The 21923-nt window shown below is 44.6% G+C and overlaps 1 protein-coding gene across 1 annotated transcript in view; it reads left to right on the forward strand.

The window, feature by feature from the left end:
• Positions 1-21923, forward strand: part of paxip1 (PAX interacting (with transcription-activation domain) protein 1) — a 114865-nt gene that overhangs the window by 6960 nt on the left and 85982 nt on the right. Inside the window, exons 2-5 of the mRNA XM_043690723.1 lie at positions 6224-6358; positions 11824-11867; positions 14559-14622; positions 19252-19365. Of these exons, the coding sequence (XP_043546658.1) occupies positions 6224-6358; positions 11824-11867; positions 14559-14622; positions 19252-19365 (357 nt within the window). The remainder of the gene's footprint in view (positions 1-6223; positions 6359-11823; positions 11868-14558; positions 14623-19251; positions 19366-21923) is intronic.

Genomic DNA, 21923 nt, shown 5'->3' on the forward strand with positions numbered 1-21923 from the left:
GCATTTATAGTGGCCTGTCCCTGCCGCTTCCGGTTGTCAGTTTCAGCTGTCCGCTGTAGTGGCTGGTATATTGGGTTCAGGTCTATGTGTTTGTTGATGGAGTTTGTGGATGGCAACGAGCACCCGAGCTACAAATCTTCTCACAAACTCTAATCTAATCTAATCTAATTTAGAACAGGGGGCAACCGGTACATGGGAACCCTACCACCTGCAAGTTCCCCTCCAAGTTTCTCCCAATCCTGACTTGGAAATATATCACTGTTCCTTCACTGTCGCTGGTCAAAATTCTGGAATTCTCTCCCTAACAGCATTGTGGGTCAACCTACTGCAGTGGTTCAAGGAGACAGCTCACCAGCGCCTTCTCGAGGGTAACTAGCGATGGGCAATAAATACCAGTCTAGCCAGCAATGGCCACATCCCATGAATAAAAAGGAACCCAAACACTTACCAATCTGCAGCTCCAACAGTTTACACAGCACCATTTCTCTCATGATTGTGATTTTCCTGAGTTCCTTTCACCTTTTTATATCCTGATTTGTAGCCATGCCTGGGATTTTTATTGTCTACAATATTGTGAAGACTTGGGTAAATAGCTGTTCAACTCATCTGCCATTCCTTATTTTTGGTTATTAATGCCTGGTCTCTCTTTCGATGGGACTGATGCACACTTTGTTAATGCCTTTTTTTAGCTTTAAATATTTATAGAAAATCATAGAATCTGTTCAAACATTTCTAGCTTGCTTACTCTTGAATAAATCTTTCCCTCTAATTTTATTTGTCATTCGTTGCATTTTAAAAATTTTGTTCAATTTTCTGACAACAAAGGTCACATGAACGCCATGAGATTAGCCTATTATTCTAGAATTTTATTGAATGTGACCAGCTACATTGGGATTTGGGCCCAAACCACAGAACAACAAACCAGCCTGGAGTTGTGGATTGCCAGGCCAGAGAGCTGGATTGTTGTGTGGACACCTCCCTAGGTGGGAGCCTGAGACCAGTTCACATCGACCTTGATGTGAAAGCCAGAGCCTTCTGGATTGACATTGGAAAACAATGACTTTGCACAAGGGGTAAAACTCTCTTTGGCCAACGGCATTTATTGCAAGGTGAGTTGATTTTTATTCTGTGGTTGAGAAATTTCTTTTAATCAGATATCGGGAGATACAGGCCACAGCTGGGTGTGTAAACATGTATTCGATCTCTGCGTGTTGTTCCACCATTCAGAGGCTAAATGGACTCTTCCTGTTCTTGAGGACAGTGCTGGTGGGAGGAGCTTTGCTGATGCTTCCTTACCTTTGCCAATGATTTCTAACCTTTCTGTTAGATTTTTGCCTTTGACGTTTTTATTTCCTGTTGCTGGAGAAATGGCGTCAATGTGACAGAAGGCAGCTTGATCGCTGGTGTTACAGGTTCATGGGATTGTAACGTGAGTGCAAGAGGGAACGTACAACAGCACTCTGCATTTGTTCAGTGCCTGTTACATAGGAAAGTGTCCCAGAGCACTTCAGGAGCCTGGCTGTTGGGAGGCAGGATCATGTAACAATCATTATTACTGTCCTAGGGACTTAAAGGAAGTGACTGCAGTAATGATAGATGTATTGTAATGTTCCAAAATTTCCTTGATTCTGAAACTGTCCCGGTGGATTAGAGAACTGAAAATCTTATTCAAGAAAGGAGATGGCAGGGCAATGCAGCCACAGAGCTGAACATTGCCTACAGTTCCTCAGGAGGCTAGGAAATGCAGCATGCCCGTGAAGACATTTGCCGGTTTTTATAGGTGCATCATAGAAAGCATCCTATCCAGTAGCATGATGGCTTGGTAAGGCAACTGCTCTGCCCAGGACCATAAGAAACTACAGAGAGTTGTGAACACAGCTCAGTCCATCTCACAAGCCAACCTTCCATCTATTGACTCCATCTACACTTCTCTCTGTTTCAGGAAGGCAGCCAACATCATCAAAGACCCCTCCCACCCTGGTTCCAATCTCTTCCATTGGACAGGAGATTCACGTACTAACAGATTCAAGAACCGCTTTTTCCTCGCTGCTATTAGACTTCTGAACGACCTCTCAAATTTTAAATTTAATGTTTATCTTGCTCTTTGTATATGTTCTCTGCAGCTATAATGTTATATTCCTCGCTGTGTTCTGTTACCCGATACACTTTGCATGCTATGATCTGCCTATGTTGCAACCTTTTGCTGTACTTAGATACATGTCACGTTAATAAATCAACTGTAATTGGGAAGGTACAGGAATCTAATTTTTAAGACGATAAGAACAAACCATACCGTAATCAGGCAGAGTCAACTCTGGTTTCTTGACAGGGGAAATTCTTTCTTCGTGAATTTTAGAGTTGTTTGAGAACATAGCAACTCAGATGGTTCATGGAAAACAGGATCCGTACTGTATTTGGATTTCCAACGGCGATTTGATGGGCTGATACATAAAATATTATTCCACAAGATCTCATGATGTCATGGAGTAATGGGAAGTGATGTGATAAGCAAGGATAGAGGATTGGCTGATTCACAGGAAATAGACAGTTAACTCTGTCATTTTTCAGGTGAACAGTCTAGATTTAGTGGAGTGCTATAGCGATCCTTGATAGAGTAGTCATGTCACTGGACTGGTCATCCATAACAGTTCTGGGGACATAGTTGAAATGTCTCTGCTAATGCTCGTGAAATTTGGATTTAAACGATCAATCTGGAATTGAAAGGTACCTGTCAGTAACAGTGACCATGAATCATACAGCAAGGAAACAGACCCTTCAGTCCAACTCATCCATATGGACCAGATATCCTAAATTAATATAGTCCCACATGCCAGCATTTGGCCCATATCCTAAGCCCTTCCTATTCATGTGCCCATCCAGATGCCTTTTATATGTTGTAATTGTACCAGCCTCCACCACTTCCTCTGGCAGCTCATTCCATACACTTACCGCCCTCTATGTGAAAAAGTTGCCTTAGTTCCCTTTTTAACTCTCTCCCCTCTCACCTTAAACCTATGCTCTCTCGTTCTGGACTCCTTACCCTGGGAGGGGGGAGAAAAGACCTTGGCTACTCACTCGATCCATGCTTCTCATGATTTTATAAATCTGTACAAGGTCACCCTTCAGCATCTGATGCTCCAGGGGAAATAGTCCCTGTCTATTCAGCCACTCCCTCGTGATCAAACCCACTGACCCTGGCAACATCCTTGTAAATCTTTTCTGTGCCCTTTCAAATTCAGCAGAATTGTGATTGTTAAATGCACAACGGGGTCACTAGTGCCTTTAAGAGAAGAAAATCTGCTAGCCTTGTGTAGGCTGGCCTCCCCATGACTTCAAACTACATCAGTGTCACTGAATCTTAGCTGCCCTTTGAAACAGCCGTTTCGGCTACCCAGTTCGAGGCCAATTACAGGGGGGCACCATACTGGCCTTGCACCAATGTCTACATTCTGTGCCAGAATAAAAATAAAACCAATACCTTGGGCTCGACTGATGAAGATCATTAGTAATCACTTGCAGGGATTGGTTGCTTTGCAGCCAAATCCTTTGACAGTGCGAAGATAGGTAAGGAATCAAGTCGCAAAGGGATTTCAGTAGAGTATATGAATAAGCACAGATCTGACAGATGGAGTATGTTGAAAAATGTAAACTTTTATCAGAATGCATAGAAAAGCAAATAGTTACCGTACAGATACAGCAAGTAGTAAAGAAGTTGGATTGTTGGTGTTCATTGCACAGAGTATATACACATGTGGGAATTGTACTGCAAGGTTTGACTGAGACTGCACTTGGAATACGGTATACAGTTTTACGTTAGGTTAGAATTACATTGGATGTAGCTTTGTGAAAGTTCCCTTCACTGCTTCCTGCCCTGAAAGGTTGCATTATGGAGAAAGCTTACACAAGTTGGGCCTTTACTGATTAGAGCTCAGAAGAACAAGGGGCGATCATGTTGGAGTATACAGCATTGAGAAGGATGGGTGGACACAGAGGATGATTTCCCCCCCCCTCCTTTCATTTGGAGAAGTCTAGGACTGGGAAGCACAATCTCGAAATGCGAGTTTCCATTTAAATGAAGATGAGGAAGAATTGCTTCTGAGCCTTGTTAGCATGTGGAATTATCTTCCTCACTGTGATGATGTTGCCCCTTTAACAAGGTTATGTTGTCCTTTGGTTTTTTTCAAGAAGGGTTGTAAAGGCAGAGGTGTCGATTTGTCTGGTACTGATTACTTTGAACAATGGTGTGTTTATGGGATGTTGCAGTAGAGTCAGATGGGTTATGAGGTAAATTGTTCTAAATTCTGTTTTTCTTTTTTGTGTTTCAACAACCGTTGTGAAGGTTACCCCAACACTAGTCATCTCCCTCTATTGAGCGAGTAGCCCTATGGTTTGGTAAGAAGTTAGTGACATTACCTTAATTCAGTTGTTATTAAAGCTGATCCTTTCTAGGCTGATGTTCCACTCTGCCGTTCAGAAGACTCTTAAAAGAGTTTGCTATTGTTTGTGTATTGATGATGGGCATATTTGTAGAGCACGTGGTCTTGAATGGCTTTATCATATTCCCAGCACCCACTACAGTTTCAAACTACGCAGGAGCTTCTATGGAGGACTGCTCCAGTTCCATTTGTCCCTGTTGCTCAGTGAAAACCTGCTGCAATATTGTCTCCTGTGTAAGTTTCCACAGGTAGCTTCATGTTTGTTGCTGGGTCCACGACTTTTTGTCATTTATTTAAATGATTTGGATGTGAGCATAAGAGGTATAGTTAGTAGGTTTGCAGATGACACCAAAATTAGAGGTGCAGTGGATAGTGGAAAAGGTTACCTCCGAATACAATGGGATCTTGATCAGATGAGCCAATGGGCTGAGGAGTGCCAGATGGACTTTAATTTAGATAAATGCAAGATGCTGTATTTTGTGAAAGCAAATCGTAGCAGGACTTATGCACTTTAATGGTAAGATCCTGGGGAGTCTTGCTAAACAAAGAGAGTCACAGGTAGATAGGATAGTGAAGGCGGTGTTTGGTATGCTTTCCTTTATTGGTCAGTGTATTGGGAGTCGGGAGGTCATGTTGTGGCTGTCCAGGACATTGGTTAGGCCACTGTTGGAATACTGCGTGCGATTCTGGTCTCCTTCCTATCAGAAGGATGTTGTGAAACTTGAAAGGGTTCACAAACAATTTATGATAATGTTGCCAGGGTTGGAAGATTTGAGCTATAGGGAAAGGTTGAATAGGCTGGGGCTGTTTTCCCTGGCGTGTTGGAGGCTGAGGGGTGACCTTATAGAAGCTTATAAAAATCATGAGGGGCATGGATAGGATAAATAGACAAGGTCTTTTCCCTGGGGTGGGGGAGTCCAGAACTAGAGGGCATAGGTTTAGGGTGAGAGGGGAAAGATACAAAAGAGACCTAAGGGGCAACGTTTTCACGCAGAGGGTGGTATGTGTATGGAATGAGCTGCCAGAGGATGTGGTGGAGGCTGGTACAATTGCAACATTTAAGAGGCATTTGGATAGGTATATGAATAGGAAGGGTTTGGAGGGATATGGGCCGGGTGCTGGCAGGTGGGACTAGATTGGGTTGGGATATCTGGTTGGCATGGACGGGTTGGACCAAAGGGTTGAGTTCCCTGCTGTATATCTCTATGACTCGATGTTGATCACTCTTGTGCATTTACTACATGCTGAACTGAAGCCGTGGTTGGTGTCAGTTTGACGGTGAGTTCTGTGGTGTTCTGGTTGAAGAGTGTGGATTATACAGCAGCCTGTGGCTAGGATCCAAACATCCCTGAGTTTTTGCAAAATCGCTGCAGCTTATTGTGATTTTGATAATGCTCCACTCTGAGCTTTACAAGAAAGGGACAGCTTACCCTGTTATTCTTAAAAAAAGGTGCTGGTTCTGCCAGTTAAACTTAGACCAAGTTGAGGTTATCAGTGTGACAATTGTTAATGGAGTGTGACTGTCAACTCTCAACCCTCATGGATCGTAAATTCACAGGAATGTGCAATTTCAATATTGTAATTTTGTTCATTCTTCCAACTTTTAAGCCTTTCTTTTCTTCCTCTGGGATTGCAGTTCATTCTAATTCCATTCACCTTCATTGCTCTGTTTCTTTTTCAATAGCTCATTGGTTAAGGAGACGCATCGTTCCTGTGTGTCTGTACCTTTAGCAGTCAGCTCATCCTGTGTCTAGTGTGTGTTTACAGCTGGCTCTTTGTTTCTTTAGGTGATTCAGCTGCTGAAAGCTGGCAAGGCGAAAGAGGTTTCATATAACGCATTGGCGACGCACATTATTGCGGAAGATGGTGACAACCCAGAGGTTGGCGAGGCTCGGGAAGTGTTTGACCTGCCGGTGGTTAAAGTGAGTTTTTTATATTCTCTCTCTGTCCTGCACGGCAAATTCGCCTTTTCGATCTGAAGGGCACATCGCTGCAGAATGGCTTGGATGTATAATATAAATCAGTTATGAAATGGTTACACTCTAGAAAGGAAACCAATTGGCCCAGCCAGTCTTTGGCCAGGATCTCTCCCCTACGTTGTTCTGTTAGCCTGTCCCCTTTCCCTTTGGAAAAGGTGATTGAGTCTGCCTTGACCATGTGTTTGAACTGTGCATTCTCTCAGTGCTGTGTTTGTTTCAGTTCCCCACATCTACCTGAGCCTGCTCGGTCATTCAGCTTGATCACGGCTGACCTCCCCTCCACCTCAACATCACCTTGCTCTCGAAATATCCTTCAACCTGTTCCTAATGAAAAATCTGTCTAACTCCTTTTTAAATTTATTTAGTGTCCCAGCATCCAGTGCATTTGGGGGCAGTGACTTCCACAGATTCATGAACCTTAGAGAGGGGTAATTTCTCCTCATCTCTGTTTTAAATCTGACACCCCTTTAGCATAAAGCTATGACCTGTTGTTGTCTTGGCTCCCAAAGGGGAAACCTCGCTCTCCATCTGCCTCGAGGAATACTGAAGTCAGAAGCCGCACTTCACCAGGTTATAGTCCAACAGGTTTATTTGAAATCGCAAGCTTTCGGAGCAATGCTCCTTCATCGGATGAAGTCACTTGCTCCAAAAGCTTGTGATTTCAAATAAACCTGTTGGACTATAACCTGGTGTCATGTCCACCCCAGTCTAACACTGGCACTTCCACATCGAGGAGGAATGAGCAAGGTCAGTCCTCGCTTGGACAAGTCCCTGTTTATACAAACACTTCCTTGACGATATGGTGGGGCTGGTGGTAACTGCAGGTTGATTTTGGTCCCCTAATCTGTGCTGTTTGCGCTGTGTGAGGTAATGGATTTACAAATGCAGTACCCCTTAAGAAGTCTCAGTGCATTCAGCTTGTTGGCTGTGGAGTGGTCGAGTGGAGCAGCTGATGGATGTTGGTGCTGTGACTATGACTGACTTTCTCTGTGCGATGCTGATTTACACCTCAATCCTCCCTTGATCAGGCGTCCAGTGCAGAGTCGATCTCCCTTTGTGCTGGGGGAGACAATCCCTATTCCTCTGCCACTTCCCACACAATCCTGGGGGGGTTCAGTGAGTTTGGCTTAACTTGTTTTCTTTCTCGATTTTAAGCTGAAACGTCCAGTGATCAAATTTTCAGCCAATATTAAATGTATCCACCACCCTCACCCCCACCATTGCAAATTTTTTTCGGAGTTTGTTTTGCAAGGGGATGGGTGCTGATTTCTTTTTTCTTTCTGACTTGTGATAATTGTGATTATTCCTGTATCTCAGTTTTCAATAATTTATGCAGTCTGTGCTTTTGAGCATGGCGCAGTTGTATGAAATAAAAATTTCCTTCTATCTTTGGAAAGCCCTGAATCATTCAATAATTTAGGAGATCCGTGAGTAGGGTATCAAAGTCAGAGATAAGATTTTTAGTTTGGAAGGGCATTTGAAGGAGAGGCAGTGAAGGGAAGTCTTGAATCAGGACTCTTTGAAATGGCCTTTGTTATTCCCTCATCAATCCAGCTCTTAATGCATCATCCACTTCGTATAACATTGCAATTCAAATGCTATGTTCACTTCTTATCTTGCAATTTTTTTTCTCATGAATTAGCTAATGCCCTAAAATAAGCACATGTCCAGTTCTGCAGCACTCTAAGGAAAAAAAAAAATCCCTAATATTTAATGTCCTGCAGTATCTGAAATCATTACCCACTGCTGGAACCTGCAGTTCCGTGTGATTCAAAGTTGCCCTTTAGAACGACGAATTGTGCCACAGGTTTCAGTAGCAGTCTGCAGCACTTCCCACTTTGCAGTGATGCTCTCCATTGCTGGGAATAGGGAGATGTTGGCACCTTGTGCACTGATTGTCCAGTCATACAGCACAGGGACAGACCCTTCACTCCAATTCGTCCATGCTGACCAGGTATCCTAAATTGAACTAGTCCCATTTGCCAGCACTTGGCCCATATCCCTCTAAACCCTTTCTATTCAGATACCCATCCAGATGCCTTTCAAATGTTGTAATTGTATCAGCCTCCACCATTTCCTCTGGCAGCACATTCCATAGACGTACTACCCTCTACGTGGAAAAAGTTGGCAGGTCCCTTTTAAATCTTTTCTCCCTCTCACATTAAACCTATGTCCTCCAGTTTTGGACTCACCTACCCTGGGGAGAAAAAACCCTGGCTATTCACCCAATCCATGTCCCTCGTGACTTTATAAACCTCTGTAATGTCCCTCTTCAGCTTCTGATGCTCTAGGGACATAGTCCCAGCCTATCTAGACTCTCCTAATAACTGAAACCCTCCAGACCTGGCAGCATCCTTGTAAGGTTTTTCTCTATCCTTTCTGGGCAAGGGTCACCGGCCCGGAAATGTTAACTTTGATTTCTCTTCTCAGATGCTGCCAGACCTGTTGAGCTTTTCCAGCAACTCTTGTTTTTGACCAGAATTGAATGCAGTGTTCTACAAGTGGACTCACCAAAGTCTTGTACAACCACAACGTAATGTCCCAACTCTTATACTCAACGCTCTGAACAGCGATGGTCGAGTCATATTGATATTGTGCACTTCCTTGTACAGATCTCTCCAGTGTGGACGAATTAAAAACCAGCACTTTTTTTTTGTATTGGTCAGCAAAGGGACATCATCTGGGGAGGCCATTCGACAATGCTGTCTGATATGTACGTACAGAATGGGAGCAGCAGGGGCCAATTCAGCCCCTCCAGCCTGCTCTGTCATTCAATAAGATCATGGTTGACCCGCTGGTCTTTCGAATCCCATGTTCCCATCTACCCACGATGAATTCTGCCGTCATCCAAAGGCTGTGACATGAGGGTAGATTGGACAGGCTAGAACCGCCCTGCTTGGAAGAGTCAAAGCTGAAGGGAATGCACGGAGGTGTGCAGAGCACAGTGGTTGATAGACAAGAGGTTGAGATTAAAGCATGGAGGGGAGTTGAGAATTTTGTTTTCACTCCACCGCACAGTGGGTGGTTAGGGCTCACTCCCTAAAGGGAGCCTTGACACAGTTTGAAGTAAAACACAGACAAGGCTATGGACCAATAGCTGCAGAGCTTTTCCAATGAGCACCCACTTGATGGGCCAAATGGCCTTCTCAGTACATTTTCTACATTTCATAACAATGGGCTCGGTCACATTTTATTTATGAAGTCATAGGTGAGAGAGAATGAAGCTTTTTGATCACTCTCCAGTGGGTTTCATTCCAGACTACTTCCAACAATCAATGGAACTGGATTGGTGAGGAGAGAACGGATAGGCCAGGGCTGGCCAGGACATTAGAAAAACACTTTTGCAATTCAAACGTTTCTCCACACCATTGGATTTTACTACTGACCATGGTTCTGGAAGGCATAGTGGAAGTGACTTCATTCCTGCCTCCATATAATTGATATTCTCTAGAATTTCTAATGACTTTGGAAGGTTCGGGGATGATCTGATTGAAATCTTCAAGATAAACAGGAAAAGGCAGGATATATAAAGATAAACTATCCCCACTGTTGAGGATTCTAAAACTAGGGAATTAGGGCTAGAGCGTCCAGGGAGCTTCTTGGGAATCTTGGGAATCACTTCCACACAAAAAAAGAATGGTTTTCAACTCTCTCTCACAAGTAGTAGTGGCTGCTGGGTCAGTTCTTAATTTTAAATTGGAGATGATTTTTTGTGAAGAGCAGGTATTAAGGGGAATGGGCCAAAGGCAGGTAAATGGAGTTAGGCTGCATGACCTTAAAGAATCATGGTACAACCTCAAGGGGCTGAATGGCCTACTTCTGTTCCTATATTTCAATTACTTCATTCTGTTCAGCTTGAATATTCGGCTTGGAGAATCCTTGAGGATTTGACTTGTGTCTGAGGTGCCACGCAACTGGAGAGTGGAGTGCTGGTGGTTAGCAGCCCTCCTTGGTTTATATCTTATCCGTGTGCCTCTGAAGTCTGTATCCGGAACTGGAAGTCAGTGCTGGGATCCACGTCCTCCAAGATCATTGGTTCAGTCCCTTCACCCCCGCGCATCCCAGTGACCTGAGCACATAACCCAGAGTGAGCTACACTTTTGAGGAGCGCTGTTGTACTGCATTGGGGTAGCGTCCCAGGAAATCAAGCCCGGCTGCTGTTTAAATCATCACAGAAGTTAATTTTTAAAATAAATATGTAAAATTCCCCAACTGTCTGCTTTTTCTGTTAGTCCCAGGTTGGTAGAAAGCACGGATCAGGCTTCTGTACTTAACGAGGAATTGCGATTCGTTGCCGGTCATCAATTTCTAGTTACAGGTTGTTTAAAGCTAAGTTAAGTAAAAACAATTGAGAACTCTAAGCCCTTTATTATACTCATCCTTACACAAGTAAAAATAACCAGGAGACCAGAAAGCACTTGGGCGGATGGAAAACAATTCCATAGCTATTCTTCACAAGATCAGTTGGGTTGGTTTTCACTGATGTGAGTGTTGTTTCGGGGGAGGTGGCGTGGGTGGAGGGGGGATGGGACAGCATTTATTGCCTGCCATGAATTGACCTTGTGAAGCAGCTAGAACTATTGTTAATCGTAGAGATGTTTTTTAAAGTGGTTTAGTACCTTGGTATAATTCACAGGCTCGTTTTGGAGGGTAGTTCGGATTCAAGCACATTGCTGGAGACCAGACTGGGAAAGACAACAACTTTACCTAAATAAGGCACCTTTAATGATTCAGTTGGATTTTTAATGGGTGGTTTTCATGGTGACTTTCACCAGCTCTCCCAGATTTATTCAGTTAACTGCATTTCGCAATTTGCACACTTCCTCACTGTGGTCTTAACATGGGTTTCCCGATAATTGGTCAAGGCCTCTGAATCACCAGTCGTAGACGGTGGCACAGTGGTTAGCACTGCTGTCTCACAGCACCAGGTGACTCTGTCTCTGTGGAGTTTGAGATGGAAATGTGTTGCTGGAGAAGCGCAGCAGGTCATTCTCCCCGTGTCTGTGTGGGTTTCCTCCGGGTGCTCCGGTTTCCTCCCACAAAAATGTGCAGGTTAGGTGCATTGGCCACGCTAAATTACCCGTAGTGTTAGGTGAAGGGGGAAATGTAGGGAAATGGGTCTGGGTGGGTTGTGCTTCGGTGAATCAGTGTGGACTTGTTGGGCCGAAGGGCCTGTTTCCACACTGTAAATAATCTAATCTAATCTAATCCTAGAGTCCAGGTGTATAGTACACAATGCTGCTGAACCCATTTAAATGAGGTGGTGTGTCTGAGATTAACTGCAGAGGTAATGGGAGTCTTGTGCCAGACGTGGATGATGGTTAATCTGAGAAATGGAAGAGTATGCAGTATTAAGAATGTTACGTATGTATTTAGTGACTTTTTTTTTTCTCTTCTCTCTTTTGCAGCCGTCCTGGGTTTTTTTGTCAGTACGCTGTGGACAGCTTCTTCCGTATCCTTTCAGTGCTCAGATGTTTCACCCACGCAGGGGGATGGATTGTATTTTGCGCCAAGTCAACATGAAGCGATTCTGCAGTGAAATTCAGGAGCGAAGTATTGTAACAGCCAGGGGAATGGAAGGTTTCCTTTGTAGCTTTATGCTTTGCCTTCTCTTCCCTGGCTCCGTTTGAGTGCTCATTGGTGATCGCTGCTCTGGATCCACGCCCTTCATTCCATTTCCATTTTTGCCTTTCTGCTGAGATTCCCCCTGCTTGGCTCCTTAACTCCTCCACTCTCAGTATAGTGTGTTTCCATCTCTTCACAACACCCCTTCAGTATTCCTCAATCTTCCTCTGCCTCCTGCCTATCCCAGGCTTGAACAGAGAGGACATGATTGAGCTGCGTAAAATTCTGAGTGGTCTAGGTGGGGCAGATAGGAAGCAACCTTTCCTTTTTGATCCCTGGTCACTGATCCTTCCATTGTAGATTTAAGGAAAGAGGCATAAAGTTGAGACAAGGGGAAATCATTTTGGGAATCGGAGCTCTGTCTGTAAGTGGCAGAAACCCTCCATTTCGGAGAAGAATTTAAATGTTTTAGTTGTGATGTATTTAAGGCTATGAATGAGTGCAGGAAATTGGTTTGGAATAATTGGCTCTCTTTGACTGTTCCAGCAATAAAGTTTCAACTTTGATCTCCAGCATCTGCAGACCTCACTTTCTCCTCTCTTTGACCGGTGCTGAGTCGATGGGCTGAGGGCCTTTTTCTGTGCTGTAGACCTCTCTGACTTCCTCTTGTGTTAGTCTGTAACTTGCCTCTGTGCTTTCCTCTCTAACCTACAGCCCATTGAAAGTTAACCTTCCCAGTCTTCCTTCCTATGTCACTGACCCTAACCCCCCCCCCCTCCAAACTTGGTGTCTTGGGGGTTACTGTACTCACCATACTCTGTGCATCTCCCTCCTGGGTATGGGCCCACCAAGTCTGCACTGACATGAGAAACATCCGACCTTCAACCTAATTCCATTTACCAGCACTGGGCCCAAAGCCTTGAATGTGATGATGTGCCAAGTGGTCATCCAGGTAGTTTCTGAAGGATATGAGACAACTCACCTCTGTTACCCTCCCAGGCAGTACTTCTAGACTGTCAGCACCTTCTGGGTTAACAAACCTTTTTTCACATCTCTTCAAAACCTCCTGCCCCTCACCTTGAACCCGTGTCTCCGCATGACTGACCCTTCACCCTGTTCATACCCCTCATAATCCTGTACCCCTCGATTAGATTCCCTACAGTGCGAAAACAGGCCCTTCGGCCCAGCAAGTCCACACCGACCCTCTGAAGAATAACCCACCCAGACCCATTTCCCTCTGACTAATGCACCTAACACTATGGGCAATTTAGAATGGCCAATTCACCTGACCTGCAGATCTTTGGAATCACCCCTTTGTCTACTCCGCTGCAAGGAAAACAACCCAAGCCTATCCAACCTTCCCTCAAACTTCAGTTTTCCATCCCAGGCAGCATCCTGGTGGATCTCCTGTGCACCACCCCCTCCTCCAGCGCAATCACATCCTTGCTGTAATGTGGAGACCCGATCTGCACACAGTACTTTTGCTGTGGTATCAGCAAGGTTCTGTACAACGCCAACATGATTTCCCTGCTTTTCTAATCTATGCCTTGATTCATAAAGGCAAGTATCCAATGTATATTTTTCACCACCCTACTAACATGCCCTTCTGCCTTCAGTGATTTTTGGACAAACATGCCAAGGTCCTTTTGTTCCTAGCATCATGCCATTCATTTAACACTTCCATATTACATTACTCTTTTCAAGCGTATCATCTCTCACTTTTCAGGGTTCCCTCCCACCTGCCACTGAACTGCCCCTTCGACCATCCCATTTACAGTGCATAACCCCTGGTGAAGTCTTCATGACTTGCTCATTTTCTTAATGTGATCTGCTACATCCTCAACCCAACATAATTGAGCTCCTCTACCTCTGGCATTCCTTAAAACCTACCTCCTTGACCAAACTCCTGATCAGCTGACCTTGAATCTTCTCCGGTAGCAATGTTTTATAAGGGAGTGATAGTTATTATTTTCAGGAATACTTTCTCGCTGTGCAGTAAGTGTCTCCGTGAGTGTATTGGCCCAGGGTAACCTGCTCACTAGCTACAGCCTATTGCTTGCACAAGGAGTTAATAACCAGAGACTTTTCCCCAGGGCAGGATTGACTGGTACAAGGAGTCTTAATTTTAAGATATTAGGAGAAAAGAATAGAGGGGACGTCAGAGGTATGTTCTTTATGCAGAGAGTTGTGAACGCATGGAATGCATGGCCAGCAGTGGTGGTGGAAGCAGAGTCATTAGGGACATTTAAGCGACTGCTGGGCATGCACATGGATAGCAGTGAGTTGAGGGGTGCGTAGATTAAGTTGTTATATTTTACATTAGAATTAAACCTCAGCACAACATCGTGGGCCAAAGGGCCTGTTCTGTGCTGTACTTTTCTATGTTCTGCAGCTCCTGAGGGACCCTCTGAGTGCAGTGAGCTAACGTGGTCCTTGGTTTTCTCTCTCTACGGTAAACCAACACCTCATATCTCCGAGTAAACTGGTCCGTCTTTGTCATACGTTGTCACTGACGCTTTTAATGTTGGATCCAGAATAATGAACTGTGCAGCTCATTTCCTTGACATAACGCACACAGAGTAGCTGGCTTCTCTCCAGAAGGAGGACAGGTATTTTCGGGAGTTACAGCTTGCCTATCACGGGTACGTCCTCGCAATTTTCACTGCCCTGCGCCTGCTCCTCAAGGCAGAGAAAACTCTTTTCTCGGTAACTGCTGTTAAAGGATTCGCACATTCTTCCTTTTCTTTGTTTGTAGCGAAGACGTGAATTGTACTGTTTTAGGAGAAAGTATGGAGGTGTACAACAGGCTGGCTATGTTGAAACCATTGATGTAGAATATGGCCAATCATTTTCCATGTGTGCAAAGGAAAATGCATTAGTGCTTCATCCCAGGTTAAATTGCTTCCAGTCAATTCACCTTGAAATGAAGATCAGAAATTGTTTCTTCAGATAGGGGTCTTCACTTTCTTACCCAGGGCTGTCTTGGTAATTTTGTTGCTGAATGTAGTTCATCAATGTGCTGTTAAGTCTTTCCTTTTCCCTGTTGGATCATCTGAACTGTGTCTCTAATTTCCTTGTAGAGTAGTCCCATTTCACCCCCCCCCGAACGCCCCCATCCGCAGGTGATGTGTTCCAAGAACCATCGCAGATGCCCGAAACCACGGATAGTAGCGAACCCTATATATGTCATTTTTTTGTTTACAATGATAAAGTTTAGTTGATAAATTACATGCAATAATTCATTACCAATATTAAATAATAAATACCTTGTACATTATTATCCATGCGCGCGCTCGCCGTCGAATGAACGGGATTCTGGCGTTTTTAGCTTAACCCTCAAGGGATGATTGTGCAATGAAGAGAAATGATTAGTTTATTTCTGGAATTTTCCATGTAATTGTTTTAGGCAGCAGATAACAGAAACCGTGGAAACCAAATCCGTGATTATTTGCGTTCGACTGTATATTCCTTCCATGCCATGATAGACTGTGGACTGATGCTATGGTGATATCACTCAGCCCCCTCGAGCTTGTGCTGTCCTGTAACACAAATGTTGATACTTCCTGCTCTTTAATTCATGGTGCTCTCCATGTAGTTGAAAAGACTTTACGTAGGGAGTATGTTTATTGCTTTTAATTTTATTTGCACTTTATTTTCATACAGCATATTTTGGGTTTCGATCTGAAGGATACCCATGCCAGTTGGGCTAGTGCAGTGGGTTTTCTTTTGTAATTCACTCATGGTATGAGGGCGTTTTGGGTAGGCCAGCATTTATTGCCCATCCCTAATTGCTCAGGGGGCAGTTAAGAGTCAACCACATTGCTGTGGGTCAGGGGTCACGTGCAGGCCAGACCAGATGAGGGTGGCAGTTTCCTTCCCTAAAAGACACTAGTGAACCAGATGGGTTTCCTGACCATCTGCTTTGGATTCATAATCATTGCTAGATTCTTAGCTCCAGAATGTTTAAAAATTGAATTCAAATTCCACTGTCGGCAATGGCAGGTTTTGAACCCAGGTCCACAGAACATTACTGGGTTTGAGGATTAACAGTACAGTAATAATACGATTTGGCCATCACCTCCCCATGAAAGAGCTATCCATATATCCAGCCCCAACTCTTTGCCTTTTCCCCTTAACCCTGCCCATTATTCCTTTTAGGATTGTGGCGATATAAGATTCTTCACAGCACTCATTCGAGTGCTCGTGACAATAAAGCAGATTTATAAGTTCTGTTTTGGATGTTTTGTTATGGACCAGGTCAGACCCCCACGAAAAGGTAGCCCAGACTCTAACTTTTCTAGTTGTTTTAAGCAGGTGTACAGTGGATATTTCAGGAGGAATGCAGCTGGCCCAACCGCTCAGTTTAAAAAAAACAGAATTTATTCACACACTAACCAAAGGAAATCAAATTTACAATAGCATAACGACTTGAAAACCCAACCGACATGAAAGTGCAACTTAACAAAGAGCTGTTGTGATTTCCTGCACCATCCCATAATCGCACCCCGTGGCAAAAAGGTAAATTCAAACACAGGGTCTTAAAGGAGAGAGACGCCAGAGAGAGAGGGGATCAGTGTGGAGCGGATTCTTTTGGTCCCCGGCTAATAACTTGACCAGCAGCTTCAGACAGTCCACTTGTTGAAATCAAACAAACCAGAAAAATCTCTGAATTGGGAGAACTGACAGCCCCCCTTTATTGTGCAAGTGTTTTTTAAAAAAACTTAAAAGCCTTTTCAAGTAGAGACTTCCAGACATATCGGAACCTCCACCTTTACAACCCCTCTCAAAAAAAAAAGGATGCAATAACTTTGTTAAAGGAGCAGCATCATCATACAGAACTTGTTCAGGTAATGCTCCAATCTTCTCAGCTTTCCCCACCCCCCAAATCATGTGGGGAGCAATGTTCTCTCATCCCCTATAGTTTCCTCTGCCAGTTAGCTCAATCTGTAGGCTCTGATTACTGCGCCACACGACAGAAGGGACAAACCCATCGCTCTGTCAAAATTCCTTCTGGTTTTGAACACCTCTGTTGTCAGTGCCCTCTAACCATCTCTGCTGTAAGTTTATGGAACCAAAGCTGGTTGATGCAATTAAGATATGGATTGATTCAAAATCTGATAAAACAGGCCTACTCTTGATCCTATAATACAGAAAATTTGTTCCTTTCTTATGAAAAGGAATTTCTTGTATGAAGAAACAATATTGGTACGGTTGTTTTTTTTTCTGTTCCTCAATTTTGCTTCTTAAGAAACGTATTTCATGCAAGAATCTGTAAAGTACAGAATGGCACAGTGGCTTAGTGGTTAGCACTGAGGGACAGCGCCAGGAACCTGGGTTCAATTCCATCCCTAGGTCTGTCTGTGTGGATTTCCTCCCATAATCCAGATATGTGCCAATTTGGTGGAATAGCCCTGGTAAATTGTCCATAGTGCCCACCGATGTACAGGCTGGGTGAGTTACCCATGGAAAATGTAAGGTGACAGAGATAGGGTGATGAGTTGCTCTGTGTAGGATGCTTTTCAGAGGGGTGGTGTGGACTCAATGATGAAAGGCTTACACGTGAAACGTTGATTCTCTTTCTCCTCGGATACTGCCTGACCTGCTGTGCTTTCCCAGCACCCCACACTCGACTCTGATCTCCAGCATCTGCAGTCCTTGCTTGCTCCTGGTTAAGGAGAGATAGGCAGTGGCGGAGGCTCTGTGTATGACTCAGTGGTGAAGTGTGTTCTCTGTTTGCATTGTTGCTAATTAGGAGAACAGTTAGAGGAGGAACAGTGATCCCATGTATTACGTTTTGTCGGTTGTACATTTATTAGCTGTTATTAAACTTGGAAGCCTGGGACATTCCTTCTGCGGGTGGAATAATGCGATTTTGAGGAATTTTTTTTTCCTAGAACTTCGATATGTAATGGGCCCTCTTGTAGCACAGTAGTAGTGTCCCTACCCTTGGACCAGGAGGCCTGGGGTCAAGTTCCACCTGCTCCAGAGATGTGTGGTAACATCTCAATAGGTTGGTTAGAAAAATAGGTTAAGTAAACAAAAGAAACAGTGTAATGTTTAAGTGTGGAGGCCAGCTGTGCGATTTTGGGGTTGGTATGAACACTAAATTGGGGGGGGAAATCCCCACAGACAGTGGAAATTAGGCCAACAGTCATGTGTTTCCATGGAAACAGTATGTTCTTAGGATTTGTCAGATTTGAACCAGTAAAGGATCCGTTCATTACCGAACACTTCAGAAACAGGCCAGGTTCTTTACTTTGTGTAAAATCTTACATTTAAGACCAAAAGATATGAGTAGAATTAGGCTATTCAACCCATCAAGTCTGCTGTGCCATTTGATCATGGCTGTTCTGTTTCTCAATCCCATTCCCCTGCCTTCTGTCCTTAACAATTGATCCCTTTTCTAATCAAGAACCTATCTATCTCTCTCTCAAATACACTCAATGACCTGGCATCCACAGCCCCCTGCAGCAATGAGTTCCACAGAGCCACCCGCCTTTGGCTGAGGAAATTCCTCCTCAGCTCAGTGCTACAAGGTTGTCCCCTTCACTCTCAGGCTGTGCCCTTTGGTCCCCAGTCTCTCCTACAAGTGGAAATATCTTCTCCACATTCTCAGTATTCTGTAAATTTCGTTCAGATTCCTCCTCCTCATTCTGCTAAACTCCGTTGAGCTCAGACTCAGGATCTGCAAGCCCTTGATTCCCGGGATCGTATATGTAAGCTTTCTATGGACCCTCCCTGCAAGGCCAGCATGTCCTTCCTTAGATACGAGGCCCTAAATTGCTCACAATATTCCAAATGTAGTCTGGCCAGAACGTTATACAGTCTGTGCAATACATCTTTGTTCTTGCATTCTCACCTTCCGGAGATGAATGCTGACACTGCATTTGCCTTCCTAACCGCCAACTGAACTTGCATAGTATCCTAAAGAGAATCCTGAACTAGGACTCCCGAGTCCCTCTTTGCTTCATATTTGTGAGATCTCTCCCCATTTAGAAAATAGTGTATGCCTCTGATCTTCCTGCCAAAGTGCACAACCTCACTTTCCCACATTGTATTCCATCTACCATTTCTGTGCTGAGGAGTTGTCAGCTTCTGGGAAGGAATGTTCCATTCTAGGTGAATGCTTTTAGTTTGATTAGATTACTGGTTCGAGAAGTGAGACTTCACTGTCGTTTATATAAAGCTACAAGTGTGTAGTAAGTAAATACTTAAAAATTATACTTAATAACACTGAAAAGTATGTCTCTCTTTCCATTTCTCTGTTCCAGGTTTCCACTGAAGACCGCAAAACGCTATGGGCTTTAATAACATTTTACGGAGGGGACTGCCAACTAAAACTCAACAAGGCTTGCACCCACTTAATCGTGCCTGAACCTCAGGGGGTAAGTGTGTCACAGTTGCCAGAGCAGCCTGGAATGTACTCCATTAAGATGAAAATCACACAACACTAGGTTATAGTCCAACAGGTTTAATTGTAAGCACACTAGATGGGCATTGTCCTGGAGCAGTCACTACTTTTCCCTGCCTTTGGCGCTAGATATTTCTGGTCAGGACTTAGAGACATAGAGTTGTACAGCACGGAAACAAATCCTTCAGCCCAACGCCTCCGTGCCAACCTGATATCCTAAACTAATTAGTCACGTTTGGCTCATATCCCTCCAAACCCTTCCTATTCAGATACCACCCAGATACCTTTTAAATGCTGTAATTGTACCAGCCTCCACCATTTCCTCTGGCAGCTTATTCCACACAGGCACCACCCTCTGCCCCTTGGGTCCCATTTAAATCTTTCCTCTTAAATGTTAGCTAAGCCAGGCTGCTCCTTGTTACAAAGTTCTGTTTTCTTGTCAGTTCATTCACTACCTGCTGACAAGCTTTCAGATGTGTGAGCAGCCCTTTGGTGTTGGCGAATGCCTGTGTGCGCGTGTGAGGTAAGCGGGTGACAGAAGTGGATGGCGATGGTTGTGGGCGATTCAAGCACCTGATCTCAGAATAAAGGGTCGCATCTTTAATGCAGAGGTGAGGAGGAGATTCCTCTCGGTGGGTCGTGCATCTATGACGTTCTCATCTGCAGAGAGCTCTCGGGACCATCACGTGTACTCAGTGCTGAGAGAGTCCGATTTTTAATCAGCAAGCGGAGGGCGTGTTCTGGGGAGAAGGGGAAATGGAGTGGAGGTTGGCTAGATCCATCATGATCTCCGTTAAATGGCAGAGCAGACTTGACGGGCCGAATGCCTGACTTCGGTGTTCACTGGTCTGACAGGGACCAGCAGCGTGTTCTCTCATTCTTGTTCCAGCTGCCAGGGCCTCTGAGTGTGGCACTGTCTTCGGAATTGACGGTCATGGCCATGATCGGCATGCAGGCACGTAACCTTCGAGGGAGCATTGGTGACCAGCTGAAAGGAGGGGGTGAGGCAAGATAGATATCAGCGGAGCGTGTTGGGAAGTAAATTCACAAGAGGGATTGGTGGGGCGTGTTGTGTATGGGAGGTGTTTTCCAAGGCATGGCATCATAACGGCCCTGAGTTTGGGAGTGGTGTGGCGGGGGATGGGATGAAGCTGGAGCTGTGTGGTGGGTCTGATCATTTTGTGTTGGGGGAGTCCTAATAAATCGCGCTGTACTGCAACAGGCCTTTCAGCCCTGGCCCGTGAACTGCCTCTGTCATTGACTGGTTTAACCTTTTCTTTCTTCCCCCTTTCATCCCACAATGTCCCTAGTCTTTCCCAGTTGGAAGTTAGGCTGAATCGGGCAGGTATGTTTCAGTAGGAGGAGGCCACACAATGCCTTGAGGAGCTATTCAGCAACTTCGTGAAAGCACCTGGCACCTTGGCCAAGACTCCTTGACCACTTGCTGCGTCAGAATAAATCTCCTCCTTTTCCCTGCCCGGACTTTTCTGCCAGTTTGCTTACATATGGTTGCCCCGGCCTGCAGCCCTTCTGTTACCGGAGTTTGTGTGTTATATTGCTCGTTCTGGTTTGGAAATGGTCTTCCTGGTGTATTTACTATGCCACTGCTCAACTGCTGAGTGAGAAATGGGAGATCTCGCACTCTGACTTTCATTTATTCAGCTGAAATGGTTTGAGTTTATCCTTCCTTGGAGAGAGAAAGGAGATAGCAGGTTAAGGGGATATCATCCTCCCTGATCTTTCTTTTAATGTAAGAGATTGATTGCTCTCATTGAAGACACAGATCTCTGAAAGGCTTAGATCCACGGAACTTGCCTTGTGGGCATGTTTCAATAGGACAGTCTGTGTCAGGCTCATAAAATCTTTTTACAGCCAGTTGTTAAAAGCAAATGGGCAGACTAAATTGAGCTGCTTTGCAGTGGCCGTAAATATCGACTTAATAGCCATTTGCCTCCGAGGTGGGGGTTGTCTGAGTTGACTGGGGAACAATGTCAGTCCCAGTGATGGTGATTCTGTGGGAGCATCTGCAGTCTTAAAAAGAATTTATTAGCTATAACTGAAGGTTTCTCCATTCCTGCAGGAAACTGCTTCATGTTTATGGTGCTGTTGTTAATACTGGTTCACCTCCGAGCAGCAGTAAAGCTTTACAGTCCTCTGTCTGGCCAGTTTTGTTTTGGTGTTCCTGGCCTTTGTGTTGTGTGGTTCCACGGAGCTTGATGTTGCAGTATCTCCATCTGCCATGTCAGCTGCTTCAAGCTGTAACTGGTGCGCAAGGTGCCGAAGGGGGTGAACAACGTAGACCGAGCGAATGCTTCCTTGTGTGGGGCAGTCTAGAACGGGAGGTCACAGGTTTAGGATAAGGGAGAGCAGATCATAGAGTCATGGTTTAGGATAAGGGAGAGCAGATCATAGAGTCATAGAGATGTACAGCATGGAAACTGACCCTTCAGTCCAACCCGTCCTTGCTGACCAGATATCCCAACCCAATCTAGTCCCACCTGCCAGCACCTGGCCCATATCCCTCCAAACCCT

Source organism: Chiloscyllium plagiosum, chromosome 5 (assembly GCF_004010195.1).
Source record: "Chiloscyllium plagiosum isolate BGI_BamShark_2017 chromosome 5, ASM401019v2, whole genome shotgun sequence".
NCBI lineage: Eukaryota > Metazoa > Chordata > Chondrichthyes > Orectolobiformes > Hemiscylliidae > Chiloscyllium > Chiloscyllium plagiosum.